Source organism: Oncorhynchus nerka, linkage group LG27 (genome assembly GCF_034236695.1).
Source record: "Oncorhynchus nerka isolate Pitt River linkage group LG27, Oner_Uvic_2.0, whole genome shotgun sequence".
Lineage (NCBI taxonomy): Eukaryota > Metazoa > Chordata > Actinopteri > Salmoniformes > Salmonidae > Oncorhynchus > Oncorhynchus nerka.
The window spans coordinates 83,938,117-83,958,116 of record NC_088422.1 but is presented as its reverse complement, the minus strand read 5'-3'; the positions used below and the strand labels follow the sequence as shown (position 1 = coordinate 83,958,116).

The window sequence follows — 20,000 nt, the reverse complement described above, 5'->3', positions numbered from 1 at the left end:
TCCAGAAGGTCATAGAACCAGTCCCACTCTACATACCTAGCTATCAGCCATCTATCACCACAATACATCCCATAGATTCATATACACATCCAGCCATTTAGCCCACACACACCGAGAGACACACACACACACACACACTAGGGTTTCATATTTTCCAGAGAATCTACACATTTTTCTTCCTGAGAAAATGTCAAGAAATTACCGGGCATCCCGGTATTCCTGTTCAAACCGGATGTGCTGTTTAAAATAATATAACCCCAGGGACATTCTGATAGGATTATACCCCTGTCAATGGAAAAATCTGCACACAAATCTAACATTTTCTTTTTGTATTTGTTGCCATTAAATCAACTCAAGTTCTCTCAGTCACCACACTATTTCATTGATGTGTCCTAGTTTTAAGGCAGCCGACACTCTTAATAAAAGGCTTTCGGGTTCTTCAGCTGTCCCTGGTTGAAAGGGTTTTACCCGAAACCAAAAGGGTTCTACCTGGAACCAAAAAAGGGTCTCACACTGATGACCTCATCACTCACCGAGACAGGCGGATCCGTCGGGGGCAATCTCATGTCCGTCGGGACACAAACACTGGAAGCTGCCCTCGTTGTTCACACACTCACCACCGCGACACAGCAGAGGGTTCCGCTCACACTCATCAATGTCTGGGAGGAGAGAACACAGAGTGAGAGAGAGACAAACACACACACACACACACACACACACACACACACACACACACACACACACACACACACACACACACACACACACACACACATAGACAGAGAGAAAGAAAGAAAGAAAGACAGAGAGAGCGAGAGTCACATACGTCAGACTATTTATCCATATTTTCTCATCTGTAGTCATTACTACTTAGTGGGAATAATAAATATAATTTCACTCAGTCAGGAATGTGTTCAAAGCCAAGCCATGGCAATTACATTCATAAATAGAGAAATAAACCATTGAACATGAAACATTTTCACAGATGTCAGGACATTATGACCAGTAATTGCATATAAAACCGTCTGGATGCTGGAGTGTGTGTGTGTGTAAATCAAGCAGTAAAATACAATTATCCAGAGAAAAATGGTACTGTGGGTTGAGAGTATAGGGAGTGATCTGAGCGTGCTCTAAATGTATGGCTGGTATTCCCATAAAGGCTGTAACACGCACACAGCACAGGCCTGGGGAGCGAATCACCCTCTCTTCCTTGCACACACACACACACACATACACACACACACACACACACACACACACACACACACGCACACACGCACGCACGCACACTGTGCTTGAGTACTGGGTCTGTAACAGGATGTCAGCATGGCAGGACTCCCCTGCCCTGATCCACTTCATAGAGCATTTTAAGGGCCTGTGGCAGAGTTGGAGAAGGAGTTACTATGGAGATGGAATTACTATGGAGATGGAGTTACTATGGAGATGAAGTTTCCTTATGTGTTATTATGTTATTATAGACTGAATATGTTTTCATCTGTCATGTACTCCACAATACAGTACTGATAGAGGTAGAATCTAGTACTGGGATGGGACAGCTGTCCAGATGTGTCCAGATGTGTTCAGCTCTGCCAAGATGTGTTCAGCTCTGTCCAGATGTGTCCAGATGTGTTCAGCTCTGTCCAAATGTGTCCAGATGTGTTCAGCTCTGTCCAGATGTGTCCAGATGTGTTCAGCTCTGTCCAGATGTGTCCAGGTGTGTTCGGTTGTGTTCAGGTGTGTTCAGATCTGTCCAGGTGTGTCCAGCTGTGTTAAGGTGTGTTCAGTTGTGTCCAGGTGTGTGCAGGTGTGTTAAGGTGTGTGCAGGCGTGTCCAAGTGTGTGCAGGTGTGTTAAGGTGTATCCAGATGTGTGCAGGTGTGTTAAGGTGTGTGCAGGTGTGTTAAGGTGTATCCAGATGTGTGCAGGTGTGTCCAGGTGTGTGCAGGTGTGTTAAGGTGTATCCAGGTGTGTTAAGGTGTGTGCAAGTGTGTGCAGGTGTGTTAAGGTGTATCCAGGTGTGTTAAGGTGTATCCGGGTGTGTTAAGGTGTGTGAAAGTGTGTGCAGGTGTGTCCAGGTGTATGCAGGTGTATCCAGGTGTGTGCAAGTGTGTTAAGGTGTATCCAGGTGTGTTAAGGTGTATGCAGGTGTGTGCAAGTGTGTCCAGGTGTGTGCAGGTGTGTCCAGGTGTGTGCAGGTGTGTCCAGGTGTGTTAAGGTGTATGCAGGTGTGTCCAGGTGTGTGCAGGTGTGTCCAGGTGTGTTAAGGTGTGTGCAGGTGTGTTAAGGTATGTGCAAGTGTGTTAAGGTGTATCCAGGTGTGTGCAAGTGTGTTAAGGTGTATCCAGGTGTGTTAAGGTGTGTGCAAGTGTGTGCAGGTGTGTTAAGGTGTATCCAGGTGTGTTAAGGTGTATCCGGGTGTGTTAAGGTGTGTGAAAGTGTGTGCAGTTGTGTCCAGGTGTATGCAGGTGTGTCCAGGTGTGTGCAGGTGTGTCCAGGTGTGTTAAGGTGTATGCAGGTGTGTGCAAGTGTGTCCAGGTGTGTGCAGGTGTGTCCAGGTGTGTGCAGGTGTGTCCAGGTGTGTTAAGGTGTATGCAGGTGTGTCCAGGTGTGTGCAGGTGTGTCCAGGTGTGTTAAGGTGTGTGCAGGTGTGTTAAGGTGTGTGCAAGTGTGTTAAGGTGTATCCAGGTGTGTTAAGGTGTATGCAGGTGTGTGCAAGTGTGTCCAGGTGTGTGCAGGTGTGTCCAGGTGTGTGCAGGTGTGTGCAAGTGTGTCCAGGTGTGTGCAGGTGTGTCCAGGTGTGTGCAGGTGTGTCCAGGTGTATGCAGGTGTGTGCAAGTGTGTCCAGGTGTGTGCAGGTGTGTCCAGGTGTGTGCAGGTGTGTGCAAGTGTGTCCAGGTGTGTGCAGGTGTGTCCAGGTGTGTGCAGGTGTGTCCAGGTGTATGCAGGTGTGTGCAAGTGTGTCCAGGTGTGTGCAGGTGTGTCCAGGTGTGTTAAGGTGTATGCAGGTGTGTGCAAGTGTGTCCAGGTGTGTGCAGGTGTGTCCAGGTGTGTGCAGGTGTGTTAAGGTGTATCCAGGTGTGTTAAGGTGTATCCGGGTGTGTTAAGGTGTGTGAAAGTGTGTGCAGGTGTGTCCAGGTGTATGCAGGTGTGTCCAGGTGTGTGCAGGTGTGTCCAGGTGTGTTAAGGTGTGTGCAGGTGTGTTAAGGTGTGTGCAAGTGTGTTAAGGTGTATCCAGGTGTGTGCACGTGTGTTAAGGTGTATCCAGGTGTGTTAAGGTGTATGCAGGTGTGTGCAAGTGTGTCCAGGTGTGTGCAGGTGTGTGCAGGTGTGTCCAGGTGTGTTAAGGTGTATGCAGGTGTGTCCAGGTGTGTGCAGGTGTGTCCAGGTGTGTTAAGGTGTGTGCAGGTGTGTTAAGGTGTGTGCAAGTGTGTTAAGGTGTATCCAGGTGTGTGCAAGTGTGTTAAGGTGTATCCAGGTGTGTTAAGGTGTATGCAGGTGTGTGCAAGTGTGTCCAGGTGTGTGCAGGTGTGTCCAGGTGTGTGCAGGTGTGTGCAAGTGTGTCCAGGTGTGTGCAGGTGTGTCCAGGTGTGTGCAGGTGTGTCCAGGTGTATGCAGGTGTGTGCAAGTGTGTCCAGGTGTGTGCAGGTGTGTCCAGGTGTGTGCAGGTGTGTGCAAGTGTGTCCAGGTGTGTGCAGGTGTGTCCAGGTGTATGCAGGTGTGTGCAAGTGTGTCCAGGTGTGTGCAGGTGTGTCCAGGTGTGTTAAGGTGTATGCAGGTGTGTGCAAGTGTGTCCAGGTGTGTGCAGGTGTGTCCAGGTGTGTGCAGGTGTGTTAAGGTGTATCCAGGTGTGTTAAGGTGTATCCAGGTGTGTTAAGGTGTGTGAAAGTGTGTGCAGGTGTGTCCAGGTGTATGCAGGTGTATCCAGGTGTGTGCAAGTGTGTTAAGGTGTATCCAGGTGTGTTAAGGTGTATGCAGGTGTGTGCAAGTGTGTCCAGGTGTGTGCAGGTGTGTCCAGGTGTGTGCAGGTGTGTCCAGGTGTGTTAAGGTGTATGCAGGTGTGTCCAGGTGTGTGCAGGTGTGTCCAGGTGTGTTAAGGTGTGTGCAGGTGTGTTAAGGTATGTGCAAGTGTGTTAAGGTGTATCCAGGTGTGTGCAAGTGTGTTAAGGTGTATCCAGGTGTGTTAAGGTGTGTGCAAGTGTGTGCAGGTGTGTTAAGGTGTGTGCAAGTGTGTTAAGGTGTATCCAGGTGTGTGCACGTGTGTTAAGGTGTATCCAGGTGTGTTAAGGTGTATGCAGGTGTGTGCAAGTGTGTCCAGGTGTGTGCAGGTGTGTCCAGGTGTGTGCAGGTGTGTCCAGGTGTGTTAAGGTGTATGCAGGTGTGTCCAGGTGTGTGCAGGTGTGTCCAGGTGTGTTAAGGTGTGTGCAGGTGTGTTAAGGTGTGTGCAAGTGTGTTAAGGTGTATCCAGGTGTGTGCAAGTGTGTTAAGGTGTATCCAGGTGTGTTAAGGTGTATGCAGGTGTGTGCAAGTGTGTCCAGGTGTGTGCAGGTGTGTCCAGGTGTGTGCAGGTGTGTGCAGGTGTGTGCAAGTGTGTCCAGGTGTGTGCAGGTGTGTCCAGGTGTGTGCAGGTGTGTCCAGGTGTATGCAGGTGTGTGCAAGTGTGTCCAGGTGTGTGCAGGTGTGTCCAGGTGTGTGCAGGTGTGTGCAAGTGTGTCCAGGTGTGTGCAGGTGTGTCCAGGTGTATGCAGGTGTGTGCAAGTGTGTCCAGGTGTGTGCAGGTGTGTCCAGGTGTGTGCAGGTGTGTCCAGGTGTGTTAAGGTGTGTGCAGGTGTGTCCAGGTATGTCCCGGTGTGTCCAGGTATGTCCCGGTGTGTTCAGGTGTGTTTAGGTGTGTGCAGGTGTGTCCAGGTGTGTGCAGGTGTGTCCAGGTGTGTGCAGGTGTGTCCAGGTGTGTTAAGGTGTGTGCAGGTGTGTCCAGGTATGTCCCGGTGTGTCCAGGTGTGTTAAGGTGTGTGCAGGTGTGTCCAGGTGTGTTCAGGTGTGTTTAGGTCCTCTACTCACCCATGCAGTTTTTCATCATCATGAAGCCGCTCTCGTAACCTTCAAAACATTCGCACTCGAAGTCCCCACCTGTGTTCACACACGTGCCCTGACCACACAGGTCTGGAGAGATACGGCATTCATCGATGTCTGGAAGGAGAAACACCCACATCACAGTTAGTTTCCAAAAACACATTAAGAGACATTGCATTGTGAGTAATGTAGTATTTCTGACGCGCTGTTTTGACATATACTATCTTGTGTGTCTGAAAGTTTTAGACGGAGCTCTAGATGTATGCTCTGTATGAGCTGTAGACTGACCTGTACAGTTCCTCTCATCAGAGTCCAGAGCGAAGCCGTTGTCACAGCGACAACGGAAACTACCGATGGTGTTCCTACACTTCCCATTGGAGCACAAGCTGTGGATCATCTTACACTCGTTTATATCTAAGAAAGAGGGAGGTAAGGAGGGATGGAGGGATAGAGAGAGAGATAGAGAGAGAAGGACTTATTATATATTTTACTTGCTTTGGCAATGTAAACATATGTTTCCCATAGCAATAAAGCCATTTGAATCGAATTGAGAGAGAGAGAGAGAGAGAGAGAGAGAGAGAGAGAGAGAGAGAGAGAGAGAGAGGTTACAGCAGGTTTTTGAGTTTGCTCACCTGTTATTTTGTTGTCATTTCCCCTAGATTTTGCTCGCCTGAAGTAGAGTATATTGTGATAAATTGCAGGCCACACTACTTGCCTAGAGAGTTTTCAGCGATACTTTTGGTGGCTGACTATTTACCACAACAGACAGATGCTGGCACTAAGACCACACTCAGTCAGCTGTATAAGGAAATAAGCAAACAGGAAACCACTCACCCAGAGGCGGCGCTCCTAGTGGCCGGAGACTTTAATGCAGAGAAACTGAAATCACTTCTACCAAATTTACATCAACATGTTAAATGTGCAACCAGAGGGAAAACAATTCCAGATCACCTGTACTCCACACACAGAGACACGTACAAAGCTCTCCCTCGCCCTCCAATTGCTAAATCCGACCACAACTCTATCCTCCTGATTCCTGCTTACAAGCAAACATTAAAGCAGGTAACACCAGTGACTCAGTCTATAAAAAAAAGTGGTCAGATGAAGCAGATGCTAAACTACAGGACTGTTTTGCTATCACAGACTGGAACATGTTCCGGGATTCTTCCAATGGCATTGAGGGGCACACCACATCAGTCACTGGCTTCATCAATAAGTGCATCGAGGACGTCGTCCCCAGTGACTGTACGTACATACCCCAACCAGAAGCCATGGATTACAGGCAACCTTCGCACTGAGCTAAATGGTAGAGCTGCCGCTTTCAAGGTATGGGACTCTAACCCGGAAGCTTACAAGAATGCCCTGCGACGAACCATCAAATAGGCAAAGCATCAATACAGGGATAAGATTAAATCATACTATACTGGCTCCGACGCTTGTCTTATGTGGCAGGGCCTGCAAACTAATACAGACTACAAAGGGAAGCACAGCCGCGAGCTGCCCAGTGACACGAGCCTACCAGACGAGCTAAATCACGTCTATGCTCGCTTCGAGGCAAGCAACACTGAGGCATGCATGAGAGCATCAGCTGTTCCGGACGACTGTGTGATCACGCTCTCCGTAGCCGATGTGAGCAAGACCTTTAAACAGGTCAACATACACAAGGCTGCGGAGCCAGATGGATTACCAGGACGTGTGCTCTGGGCATGTGCTGACCAACTGGCAGGTGTCTTCACTGACATTTTCAACATGTCCCTGACTGAGTCTGTAATACCAACATGTTCAAGCAGACCACCATAGTTCATGTGCCCAAGAACACAAAGGCAACATGCCTAAATGACTACAGACCCGTAGCACTCACGTCCGTAGCCAAGTGCTTTGAAAGGTTGGTAATGGCTCACATCAACACAATTATCCCAGAAACCCTAGACCCACTCCAATTTGCATACCGCCCAAACAGATCCACAGATGATGCAATCTCTATTGCACTCTACACTGCCCTTTCCCACCTGGACAAAAGGAACCCCTATGTGAGAATGCTATTCATTGACTACAGCTCAGCGTTCAACACTATGGTACCCTCAAAGCTCATCACTAAGCTAAGAGTCCTGGGACTAAACACCTCCCTCTGCAACTGGATCCTGGACTTCCTGACGGGCCGCCCCCAGGTGGTGAGGGAAGGTAGCAACACATCTGCCACGCTGATCCTCAACACTGGAGCTCTCCAAGGGTGCGTGCTCAGTCCCCTCCTGTACTCCCTGTTCACCCACGACTGTATGGCAAGGCACGACTCCAACACCATCATTAAGTTTGCAGATGACACAAAAGTGGTAGGCCTGATCACCAACAACGACGAGACAGCCTATAGGGAGGAGGTCAGAGACCTGGCCGGGTGGTGCCAGAATAACAACCTATCCCTCAACGTAACCAAGACTAAGGAGATTATTGTGGACTACAGGAAAAGGAGGGCCGAGCACACCCCCGTTCTCATCGACGGGACTCTAGTGGAGCAGGTTGAGAGCTTCAAGTTCCTTGGTGTCCACATCAACAACAAACTAGAATGGTCCAAACAGACCAAGACAGTCGTGAAGAGGGCATAACAAAGCCTATTCCCCCTCAGGAAACTAAAAGGATTTGGCATGGGTCCTGAGATCCTCAAAAGGTTCTGCAGCTGCAACATCGAGAGCATCCTGACTGGTTGCATCACTGCCTGGTACGGCAATTGCTCGGCCTCTGACCGCAAGGGTAGTGCGTACGGCCCAGTACATCACTGGTGCTAAACTGCCTGCCATCCAGGACCTCTACACCAAGCTGTGTCAGAGGAAGGCCCTAAAAATAGTCAAAGACCCCAGCTACCCCAGTCATAGACTGTTCTCTCTACTTAACAGTTTATACCCCCAAGCCATAAGACTCCTGAACAGGTAATCAAATGGCTACCCGTACTATTTGCATTGTATGCCCCCTTGAGGAAGTACCTGAAGGAATATAGAAGGTAGGGGAAGGGACTAGGTTTGAAATGGAACGTATCCGGCCAACCTTTGAGGAAGGGCCGTCCATTAATGAAGTCTCCTCTGTTTGCGAAGCCGGGTCCCCTGGGACAGAGCTGGCTGTACTCCTGAGAGCCTTTCTCCGGACACTCGTCACATTCCGGGCCCCAGGCCACACCCACCGAGCAGCAGCACGCGTCCACACGGTGACGACCCGGGATAGGGGCTCCACAACGCTCATCCTCGTGGCTCAGATAACACTGCTCTGTACGCAGGTCTGCAGGGGGGAAACATACGATAACAAAACACCGTAAAGGATAATCAGTTTAACAAAATGTAGTACATCCGGAAATGAAAGGCAATGACCCCATTTTGAATCGTATAATTATTGTGGAGTACACAACAGTGTAATGGACTACAGTACCCATTAGCGTAGTGCTTGTGGACTACAGTACCCACCTATACATGTTCGTCCGGTGGCGTCGACGGTCATCCCAGAGGGACACTGGCAGATGAAGGAACCCACGGTGTTCACACACTTCCCATTGATACACACCCCCGGAAACACCTCACACTCATTAACATCTACAGGTGGAGAAAGAACACACAACTTAGACTCCATTAACAACATCACAACACTAGAAACACAACAGACACACATACTAGAGCCTGTTATCAACAACAGAATAATACAACGTTAAGTCAACTAACAGAACTATTTATTGTCCATGAGAACTATGATAAAATCATTGCGTTGGGTGATTTTAATATTCATGTTGACAAAGAGACTGACTCCAAGGCCATTGCATTTATGAATGTTTTGAGCTCTATATACTTTATCCAACAAGACAATTAGAAAGACCAGGTAAAAAATCTAGGGGTTATTTTAGATTCTGAACTCAATTTCGAATCACATACTGGGAATGTGACCAAAATAGCTTTAAACCACCAGAGGAACATTGCCAAGATGCCGTCGTTTCTCTCTCAGGCTGATACAGAGACTCATCCATGCTTTTATTACAAGCAGGCTTGACTACTGTAATGCTCTCCTTTCTGGTCTACCCAAGAAAGCCATTGGTCAACTGCAAAACATACAGAATGCTGCAGCACGGGTACTGACCAAGACCAGACGGAGAACACACATTACACCGGTTTTAAGGTCTCTGCACTGGCTGCCTGTGAGTAATATAATTCATTTTAAGATTCTTCTATTGGTTTATAAATCAATCCACGATTGTGCACCCCAATACATGTCAGACATGCTTTTAAGTTATGTACCCAGTAGGTCCCTCCGGTTCTTTGGCAGAGGCCTTTTAACTATCCCAAAGCCTAGGACCAAGAGGGGCATGGAGAGGCAGCATTTAGTTATTATCCCCCAGTTTCTGGATTAGCCTGCCAGAGAACCTGAGGGGAGCCCAAACTGTAGACATCTTTTTAAACACACATTTTTATCTTTGCTATTCCTTAGGGTGCTTTTCACTTTTTATTGTTATTCTTTACTTTTTGATCCTCTTATGTTTGTTGTGTAGTAAATATTTCCGTTTTTATTTTCATAGTTTGTTATTTGTTTTGTCTTGTGAAGAACATTGTGTTGCAATCCATGTCTGAAATGTGCTGTGTGAATAAAGCGTCATTTGATACATGCCAACGCAAACAATCAATGCAACAAACTGCATTATAACCCGTTTTTCAAATCCAACACTGGATTGGCGGGAATGTGTGTATTTGCTCAGTGAAAGATGTGTCTTGTCGGAGTCCTTCTCCAGGTGGCATTACCTTCACAGATGGTCCCTCTGACTCTAGCATAACCCTTAGTGCAGAAATGATCTGAAAGAGAAGGAGGAAGAGAGAACAAGCCATATTAAAATACCTCCACATTATGTGAGACCCTGACCTAAAGGCTTTCATGTGTAATAGATCTGGTCATGACCTGACCGGGAAAAACTCCTGGCCCCAGTTATAGGCTCATTCACACTTGGTACAGAGGCCTAGCTACAGTACAGGTTGTAATTCTACCTAGCTACCGTACAGGTTGTATTTCTACCTAGCTACCGTACAGGTTCTAATTCTACCTAGCTACACTACAGGTTGTATTTCTACCTAGCTACAGTACAGGTTCTAATTCTACCTAGCTATACTACAGGTTGTATTTCTACCTAGCTACCGTACAGGTTGTAATTCTACCTAGCTACCGTACAGGTTGTATTTCTACCTAGCTACCGTACAGGTTCTAATTCTACCTAGCTACACTACAGGTTGTATTTCTACCTAGCTACAGTACAGGTTCTAATTCTACCTAGCTATACTACAGGTTGTATTTCTACCTAGCTACCGTACAGGTTGTAATTCTACCTAGCTACCGTACAGGTTGTATTTCTACCTAGCTACCGTACAGGTTCTAATTCTACCTAGCTACACTACAGGTTGTATTTCTACCTAGCTCCAGTACAGGTTCTAATTCTACCTAGCTATACTACAGGTTGTATTTCTACCTAGCTACACTACAGGTTGTATTTCTACCTAGCTACAGTACAGGTTCTAATTCTACCTAGCTATACTACAGGTTGTATTTCTACCTAGCTACAGTACAGGTTCTAATTCTACCTAGCTATACTACAGGTTGTATTTCTACCTAGCTACCGTACAGGTTCTAATTCTACCTAGCTATACTACAGGTTGTATTTCTACCTAGCTACAGTACAGGTTCTAATTCTACCTAGCTATACTACAGGTTGTATTTCTACCTAGCTACACTACAGGTTGTATTTCTACCTAGCTACAGTACAGGTTCTAATTCTACCTAGCTATACTACAGGTTGTATTTCTACCTAGCTACAGTACAGGTTCTAATTCTACTTAGCTATACTACAGGTTGTATTTCTACCTAGCTACCGTACAGGTTCTAATTCTACCTAGCTACACTACAGGTTGTATTTCTACCTAGCTACAGTACAGGTTGTAATTCTACCTAGCTACCGTACAGGTTGTATTTCTACCTAGCTACCGTACAGGTTATAATTCTACCTAGCTACACTACAGGTTGTATTTCTACCTAGCTCCAGTACAGGTTCTAATTCTACCTAGCTACACTACAGGTTGTATTTCTACCTAGCTACAGTACAGGTTCTAATTCTACCTAGCTATACTACAGGTTGTATTTCTACCTAGCTACAGTACAGGTTCTAATTCTACCTAGCTATACTACAGGTTGTATTTCTACCTAGCTACCGTACAGGTTCTAATTCTACCTAGCTACACTACAGGTTGTATTTCTACCTAGCTACAGTACAGGTTGTAATTCTACCTAGCTACCGTACAGGTTGTATTTCTACCTAGCTACCGTACAGGTTATAATTCTACCTAGCTACACTACAGGTTGTATTTCTACCTAGCTACAGTACAGGTTCTAATTCTACCTAGCTCCACTACAGGTTGTATTTCTACCTAGCTACATTACAGGTTGTATTTCTACCTATCTCCAGTACAGGTTGTAATTCTACCTAGCTACACTACAGGTTGTATTTCTACCTAGCTCCAGTACAGGTTGTAATTCTACCTAGCTCCAGTACAGGTTCTAATTCTACCTAGCTCCAGTACAGGTTCTATTTCTACCTAGCTAAAGTACAGGTTGTAATTCTACCTAGCTACCGTACAGGTTGTATTTCTACCTAGCTACCGTACAGGTTCTAATTCTACCTAGCTACACTACAGGTTGTATTTCTACCTAGCTCCAGTACAGGTTGTATTTCTACCTAGCTCCAGTACAGATTGTATTTCTACCTAGCTACAGTACAGGTTCTAATTCTACCTAGCTACACTACAGGTTGTATTTCTACCTAGCTCCAGTACAGGTTCTAATTCTACCTAGCTATACTACAGGTTGTATTTCTACCTAGCTCCATTACAGGTTCTAATTCTACCTAGCTACACTACAGGTTGTATTTCTACCTAGCTCCAGTACAGGTTCTAATTCTACCTAGCTACACTACAGGTTGTATTTCTACCTAGCTCCAGTACAGGTTCTAATTCTACCTAGCTATACTACAGGTTGTATTTCTACCTAGCTCCAGTACAGGTTCTAATTCTACCTAGCTCCAGTACAGGTTGTATTTCTACCTAGCTACCGTACAGGTTGTATTTCTACCTAGCTCCAGTACAGGTTCTAATTCTACCTAGCTACACTACAGGTTGTATTTCTACCTAGCTCCAGTACAGGTTATAATTCTACCTAGCTACACTACAGGTTGTATTTCTACCTAGCTCCAGTACAGGTTCTAATTCTCACCTAGCTACAGTACAGGTTCTAATTATCACCTAGCTACAGTACAGGTTCTAATTCTCACCTAGCTACAGTACAGGTTCTAACCCTCACCTAGCTACAGTACAGGTTCTAATTCTCACCTAGCTACAGTACAGGTTCTAACCCTCACCTAGCTACAGTACAGGTTCTAATTCTCACCTAGCTACAGTACAGGTTCTAATTCTCACCTAGCTACAGTACAGGTTCTAACCCTCACCTAGCTACAGTACAGGTTCTAATTCTCACCTAGCTACAGTACAGGTTCTAATTCTCACCTAGCTACAGTACAGGTTCTAATTATCACCTAGCTACAGTACAGGTTCTAATTCTCACCTAGCTACAGTACAGGTTCTAATTCTCACCTAGCTACAGTACAGGTTCTAACCCTCACCTAGCTACAGTACAGGTTCTAATTCTCACCTAGCTACAGTACAGGTTCTAACCCTCACCTAGCTACAGTACAGGTTCTAACCCTCACCTAGCTACAGTACAGGTTCTAATTCTCACCTAGCTACAGTACAGGTTCTAATTCTCACCTAGCTACAGTACAGGTTCTAATTCTCACCTAGCTACAGTACAGGTTCTAATTTTCACCTAGCTACAGTACAGGTTCTAACCCTCACCTAGCTACAGTACAGGTTCTAACCCTCACCTAGCTACAGTACAGGTTCTAATTCTCACCTAGCTACAGTACAGGTTCTAACCCTCACCTAGCTACAGTACAGGTTCTAACCCTCACCTAGCTACAGTACAGGTTCTAACCCTCACCTAGCTACAGTACAGGTTCTAATTCTCACCTAGCTACAGTACAGGTTCTAATTCTCACCTAGCTACAGTACAGGTTCTAATTCTCACCTAGCTACAGTACAGGTTCTAATTCTCACCTAGCTACAGTACAGGTTCTAACCCTCACCTAGCTACAGTACAGGTTCTAACCCTCACCTAGCTACAGTACAGGTTCTAATTCTCACCTAGCTACAGTACAGGTTCTAACCCTCACCTAGCTACAGTACAGGTTCTAACCCTCACCTAGCTACAGTACAGGTTCTAATTCTCACCTGGTTCACACTAGGCACATGTTCCTCCCCAGGCCTCTCCCCAGAGAAGGGCTACAGGTTAAATAGGTTCTATAAGTTCTAGAGATTCTAGAAGTTCCATATGGTTATATATGGTTCTGTAGGTTCCCACTAACCTGGTTCACAATTGGCACAGGGACTTCCCCAGGCCTCTCCCCAGAGAAGGGCTACAGGTTAAATAGGTTCTATAAGTTCTAGATGTTCCATATGGCTCTATATGGTTCTGTAGGTTCCCACTAACCTGGTTCACACTTGGCACAGGTTCTTCCCCAGGCCTCTCCCCAGAGAAGGGCTACAGGTTAAATAGGTTCTATAAGTTCTAGAGATTCTAGATGTTCCATATGGTTCTATATAGTTCTGTAGGTTCCCACTAACCTGGTTCACACTTGGCACAGGGACTTCCCCAGGCCTCTCCCCAGAGAAGGGCTACAGGTTAAATAGGTTCTATAAGTTCTAGAGATTCTAGATGTTCCATATGGTTCTATATAGTTCTGTAGGTTCCCACTAACCTGGTTCACACTTGGCACAGGGACTTCCCCAGGCCTCTCCCCAGAGAAGGGCTACAGGTTAAATAGGTTCTATAAGTTCTAGAGATTCTAGATGTTCCATATGGTTCTATATAGTTCTGTAGGTTCCCACTAACCTGGTTCACACTTGGCACAGGGACTTCCCCAGGCCTCTCCCCAGAGAAGGGCTACAGGTTAAATAGGTTCTATAAGTTCTAGAGATTCTAGATGTTCCATATGGTTCTATATAGTTCTGTAGGTTCCCACTAACCTGGTTCACACTTGGCACAGGGACTTCCCCAGGCCTCTCCCCAGAGAAGGGCTACAGGTTAAATAGGTTCTATAAGTTCTAGAGATTCTAGATGTTCCATATGGTTCTATATAGTTCTGTAGGTTCCCACTAACCTGGTTCACACTTGGCACAGGGACTTCCCCAGGCCTCTCCCCAGAGAAGGGCTACAGGTTAAATAGGTTCTATAAGTTCTAGAGATTCTAGATGTTCCATATGGTTCTATATAGTTCTGTAGGTTCCCACTAACCTGGTTCACACTTGGCACAGGGACTTCCCCAGGCCTCTCCCAGTGTGGAGCAGCAGTGGGATTTCAGAGTGGCTCCGTTGATGTTGATCTCACAGCGTCCGTTAATCACCTTCAGCCAACATGTGCCTTTACTGGTCTCTACAGGGACAGGGAGAGGACTGTACTAATAAACATCACAACATTTCATAGCTGCCATTTTAGCCCCTCAGATAGTAGTCCCCTAATCCTCTGGTCAAAAGTAACATCCTCTCACGTACCTATACACTGTGTTCCAGAGGCGTCCAGCGTGCTGCCTGCTGAGCAGAGACACACGTAGGACCCCGGGCTGTTCTTACAGTCCCCGTTCACACACGGCTTCGACTCACACTCATCAATGTCTGCAGGAGACAACACATATTCATCAATATCGACAAGAAACACACACACATCTATATGAATTAGAGGAGAAAGTCATCCACAAATCAATATCTACAGGAAGATGTGTTACCACGTCTTTCTTTCTACTCCTGACAAGCTTCTAACACGTCTTCTGTGTGACAGACCGACAGCAGGGCTGGGGGTCAACTCCATTTCAATTCCAGACAATTACGGAAGTACCTTGAAATTCCAATTCCAATTCTCTGAACTTTAAATGTGATTAAACCCAACCCTGACAGACAGACGGACAGACAGTAACTGGTCTGGGCCAGTGTATCTCACCTTCACAGACATCCGTCTCAGCGTGGAACAGGAAGCCGGTGGGACAGAGGCAGGTGAAACTACCTGGAGTGTTCCTGCACAGGCCGTTGTCACACAGTAACCTGTTCACTGCACACTCATCTATGTCTGAGAGGAGACAGATACACAGACGGAGGTAATACCACAGAATGATATCTTAGAACTCATTTAATACGATCTCTAGGGTTAATACATTCATCTACAGTATGTCTCAAGATACACTCATGGGACTTACCAACACAGTGTTTTCCAGTGGTGTCCACCTCAAAGCCCATGTTACAGTTACACTTATAGGTCCTCAGCATGTTCTCACACACACCGTTCTGACAGATGTCTGGGTCCAGAGCACACTCATTGATATCTGGGAGAGATACACATACACAGGCACACAAGGTTAATATCTGGGAGAGATACACGCACACACACAGGCACACAAGGTTAATATCTGGGAGAGATACACACACACACACACACACACACAGGCACACAAGGTTCCTTCTGTTTTTGATCGTTACCTCTGCCATCGCTGGTGGTGCCGGGGCCGTTACTACACAGGGCCAGGAACTCAGCTGCAAAACACACACACACACCCACACAACACACACACACACACACACACACACACACACACACACACACACACACACACACACACACACACACACACACACACACACACACAGAGGGGTTAGTGAAACTACTAAACGAAATAACAGCGTTTTGTGAAAACATCACATTTGCCAACATCCAGAGATCTCAGAGCAAGTCATTTCATACCATGTTATTATCCGTTTCCATGCTTTCTAAGTTGGTCTGGATATATATGAAATGAACCCTTAATGTGGTGGAACTTTGGCGTCTTTTTGATACAGACTTTAACAGGAAGAGCTAATGAGAAATGACTGGTTGTAGTGTTATTATGTGTGGCGAGGTGGAGGGGTGGAGGGGGTGGCAGTATGGAGGAGTGGGGGTGGAGGAGTGGAGGGGGTGGCAGGGTGGAGGAGTGGGGGTGGAGGAGTGGGGGTGGCAGAATGTAGGAGTGGGTGTGGAAAGGGGGTGCAGGAGTGGGGGTGGAGGAGTGGGGTGGAGGGGGATGGAGGAGTGGGGGTAGAGGGGTGGAGGGGTGTGGCAGGGTGGAGGAGTGGGGGTAGAGGGGTGCAGGAGGTTGCAGGGTGGAGGAGTGGAGGGGGTGGCAGGGTGGGGGTGGAGGAATGGAGGTGGAGGAGTGGGGGAGAGGGATGGAGGGGGTGGCAGGCTGGAGGAGTGGGGGGAGAGGGTGGAGGGGGTGGCAGAGTGGAGGAGTGGGGGTGGAGGAGTGGAGGGGGTGGCAGGGTGGGGGTGGAGGAATGGAGGTGGAGGAGTGGGGGTGGAGGAGTGGAGGTGAAGGAGTGGGGGTGGAGGTGGAGGAGTGGAGGTGGAGGGGGGTGGAGGAGTGGAGGTGGAGCAGTGGGGGTGGAGGTGGAGGAGTGGAGGAGTGGCGTTGGAGTCAGACAGTCAGACAGTCAGAGATTACAGGCCACAGCAGATGAAGACAACATCTCCTGTTTCTGTGGATTGAATCAGATTAAGAGTTGGATGGTTTATAGTCACCAACCATAGAACATGAGTGCATGGTAACGCTGTTACTTTGTCATAGCCGGAACAGCCGTGAATATCAATCTCTGTAATCATGACTCAGACAGAGTGAATGTCAAACTGCAGACTCCATCTTGATGCCTCAAGAGTGTGTGTCCCTCATATCGCTCTGTCTGTTGGACATCAGCTGGTCTGTGGTATTACTAACGTTAGCTGGGATGCCAAAACACATCATTCACTTCACTCAGGACAACAGCATAAGTGGTGGCTATGTAGACCCAGTTTTGTGTGTGTGTGTATGTGTATGTGTGTGTGTGTGTCTGTGTGTGTGTGTGTGTGTGTGTGTGTGTGTGTGTGTGTGTGTGTGTGTGTGTGTGTGTGTGTGTGTGTGTGTGTGTGTGTGTGTGTGTGTGTGTGTGTGTGTGTGTGTGTGCGTGTGCGTGTGTGTGTACCTGAGTTTTGGGGTGGGCATGGTTGGCAGGACTCTCCAAAGGCGTACTCCACACTGGCACAGCAGCATTCTGACTTGGTCACGGCTCCGAAGAATGGCTTCACACACTGTCCCCGCTTGTATCCTCCATAACAAGTGCTGCGCATATGTGTGTCTGGAATCAGGATACAGAGAAAACTATGAATCTATCTCTTCTTGTTTCTCTCACTCCTTCCTCCCTCCCTCCCTCCCTCCCTCCCTCCCTCCCTCCCTCCCCCCTCGCTCCCTCCCTCCCTCGCTCCCTCGTTCAGACAAACAACAGTGAAACAAACAGGGTTGTGTATCGAAGGGATTGCAGTATTCCCCTGATCTGATATCATCCAGAACGAATGCAGTCGACCCAAACTGTACACTTCCTGGCTGCCCACTCACATTGTGAAACCAGGAATATGGTCCCAAACCAATACTATGACCACACACTCTTAGAAAAAAAGGGTTCCAAAAGGGAATTTGTGATTAATTAAACCAAATCAATCAATCAATAATAGATTGATCATAGATCAGATTCTAGATTCTAGAGAGGAGACACTCACCGACACAGACGCGGCCATCCAGACCCACGGCCAGACCAGCCATACACTCACACCTGAAGGACCCCTCCGTATTCACACAGTGGCCGTTCATACAGATCCCTGGAGTCTCACACTCATCAATGTCTGGGAGAGAGACAGAGGAGACAGGAGGGGAGAACAGGGGAGACAGGAGGAGAACAGGGGAGACATAAGGGGAAAACAGAGGAGACGGGAGGAGAACAGGGGAGACATAAGGGGAAAACAGAGGAGACAGGAGGAGAACAGGGGAGACAGGAGGAGAACAGGGGAGACAGGAGGAGAACAGGGGAGACAGGAGGAGAAAACAGAGGAGACAGGAGGAGAACAGGGGAGACATAAGGGGAAAACAGAGGAGACGGGAGGAGAACAGGGGAGACAGGAGGGGAAAACAGAGGAGACAGGAGGAGAACAGGGGAGACATGAGGGGAAAACAGAGGAGACATGAGGGAAAAACCGAGGAGACAGGAGGGGAGAACAGAGGAGACAGAAGGAGAACAGGGGAGACAGGAGGGGAGAACGGAGGAGATAGGAGGGGAGAACAGAGGAGACAGGAGGAGAACAGGGGAGACAGGAGGGGAGAACAGGGGAGACAGGAGGAGAACAGGGGAGACATAAGGGGAAAACAGAGGAGACGGGAGGAGAACAGGGGAGACATAAGGGGAAAACAGAGGAGACAGGAGGAGAACAGGGGAGACAGGAGGAGAACAGGGGAGACAGGAGGAGAACAGGGGAGACATAAGGGGAAAACAGAGGAGACGGGAGGAGAACAGGGGAGACAGGAGGGGAAAACAGAGGAGACAGGAGGAGAACAGGGGAGACATGAGGGGAAAACAGAGGAGACATGAGGGAAAAACAGAGAAGACAGGAGGGGAGAACAGAGGAGACAGAAGGAGAACAGGGGAGACAGGAGGGGAGAACAGGGGAGACAGGAGGAGAACAGGGGAGACAGGAGGAGAACAGAGGAGACAGGAGGGGAGAACAGGTGAGACAGGAGGAGAACAGGGGAGACAGGAGGAGAACAGGGGAGACATGAGGGAAAAACAGAGGCGACAGGAGGGGAGAACAGAGGAGACAGGAGGAGAACAGGGGAGACAGGAGGGGAGAACGGAGGAGACAGGAGGGGAGAACAGAGGAGACAGGAGGAGAACAGGGGAGACAGGAGGGGAGAACAGAGGAGACAGGAGGGGAGAACAGAGGAGACAGGAGGGGAGAACAGAGGAGACAGGAGGAGAACAGGGGAGACAGGAGGGGAGAACAGAGGAGACAGGAGGAGAACAGGGGAGACAGGAGGAGAACAGAGGAGACAGGAGGGGAGAACAGAGGAGACAGGAGGAGAACAGGGGAGACAGGAGGGGAGAACGGAGGAGACAGGAGGGGAGAACAGAGGAAACAGGAGGAGAACAGAGGAGACAGGAGGGGAGAACAGGGGAGACAGGAGGGGAGAACAGAGGAGACAGGAGGTGAGAACAGAGGAGACAGGAGGAGAGAACAGAGGAGACAAGAGGGGAGAACAGAGGAGACAGGAGGGGAGAACAGAGGAGACAGGAGGAGAACAGAGGAGACAGGAGGAGAACAGGGGAGACAGGAGGGGAGAACAGAGGAGACAGGAGGGGAGAACAGAGGAGACAGGAGGGGAGAACAGGGGAGACAGGAAGAGAACAGGGGAGACAGGAAGGGAGAACAGGGGAGACAGGAGGGGAGAACAGAGGAGACAGGAGGGGAGAACAGAGGAGACAGGAGGAGAACAGGGGAGACAGGAAGGGAGAACAGGGGAGACAGGAAGGGAGAACAGAGGAGACAGGAGGGGAGAACAGAGGAGACAGGAGGGGAGAACAGAGGAGACAGGAGGGGAGAACAGAGGAGACAGGAGGGGAGAACAGAGGAGACAGGAGGAGAACAGGGGAGACAGGAAGGGAGAACAGGGGAGACAGGAAGGGAGACAGGTGAAAGGGGGTAGGGGTAGCAGGGGAACAAAGGTTATGATAGGATACAATGGAACACTATGAGACGGTTTACTAGACCTACATTAAGGCTATTACTGTCTAAAGATAACTGTCAATGTACACTGAGTTTACCAAACATTAAGAACACCTTCCTAATATTAAGTTGTCAATGTACACTGAGTTTACCAAACATTAAGAACACCTTCCTAATGTTAAGTTGTCAATGTACACTGAGTTTACCAAACAT

General features: G+C 47.9%; 1 protein-coding gene across 3 annotated transcripts in view; it reads right to left on the bottom strand.

Moving 5' to 3' along the window:
• fbn1 (fibrillin 1) overlaps positions 1–20,000 on the bottom strand; it is a 183,306-nt gene that overhangs the window by 95,780 nt on the left and 67,526 nt on the right. For all 3 annotated transcript variants that reach the window (XM_065012133.1, XM_065012132.1, XM_065012131.1), the window contains exons 16-28: positions 17,793–17,915; positions 17,222–17,374; positions 15,710–15,763; positions 15,430–15,555; positions 15,177–15,302; positions 14,735–14,854; positions 14,478–14,615; positions 9,833–9,883; positions 8,516–8,641; positions 8,106–8,333; positions 5,358–5,483; positions 5,058–5,186; positions 534–659 (exon numbers count right to left, since the gene is read on the bottom strand). In XM_065012133.1, coding sequence (XP_064868205.1) covers positions 534–659; positions 5,058–5,186; positions 5,358–5,483; positions 8,106–8,333; positions 8,516–8,641; positions 9,833–9,883; positions 14,478–14,615; positions 14,735–14,854; positions 15,177–15,302; positions 15,430–15,555; positions 15,710–15,763; positions 17,222–17,374; positions 17,793–17,915 — 1,626 coding nt within the window. The remainder of the gene's footprint in view (positions 1–533; positions 660–5,057; positions 5,187–5,357; positions 5,484–8,105; positions 8,334–8,515; positions 8,642–9,832; positions 9,884–14,477; positions 14,616–14,734; positions 14,855–15,176; positions 15,303–15,429; positions 15,556–15,709; positions 15,764–17,221; positions 17,375–17,792; positions 17,916–20,000) is intronic.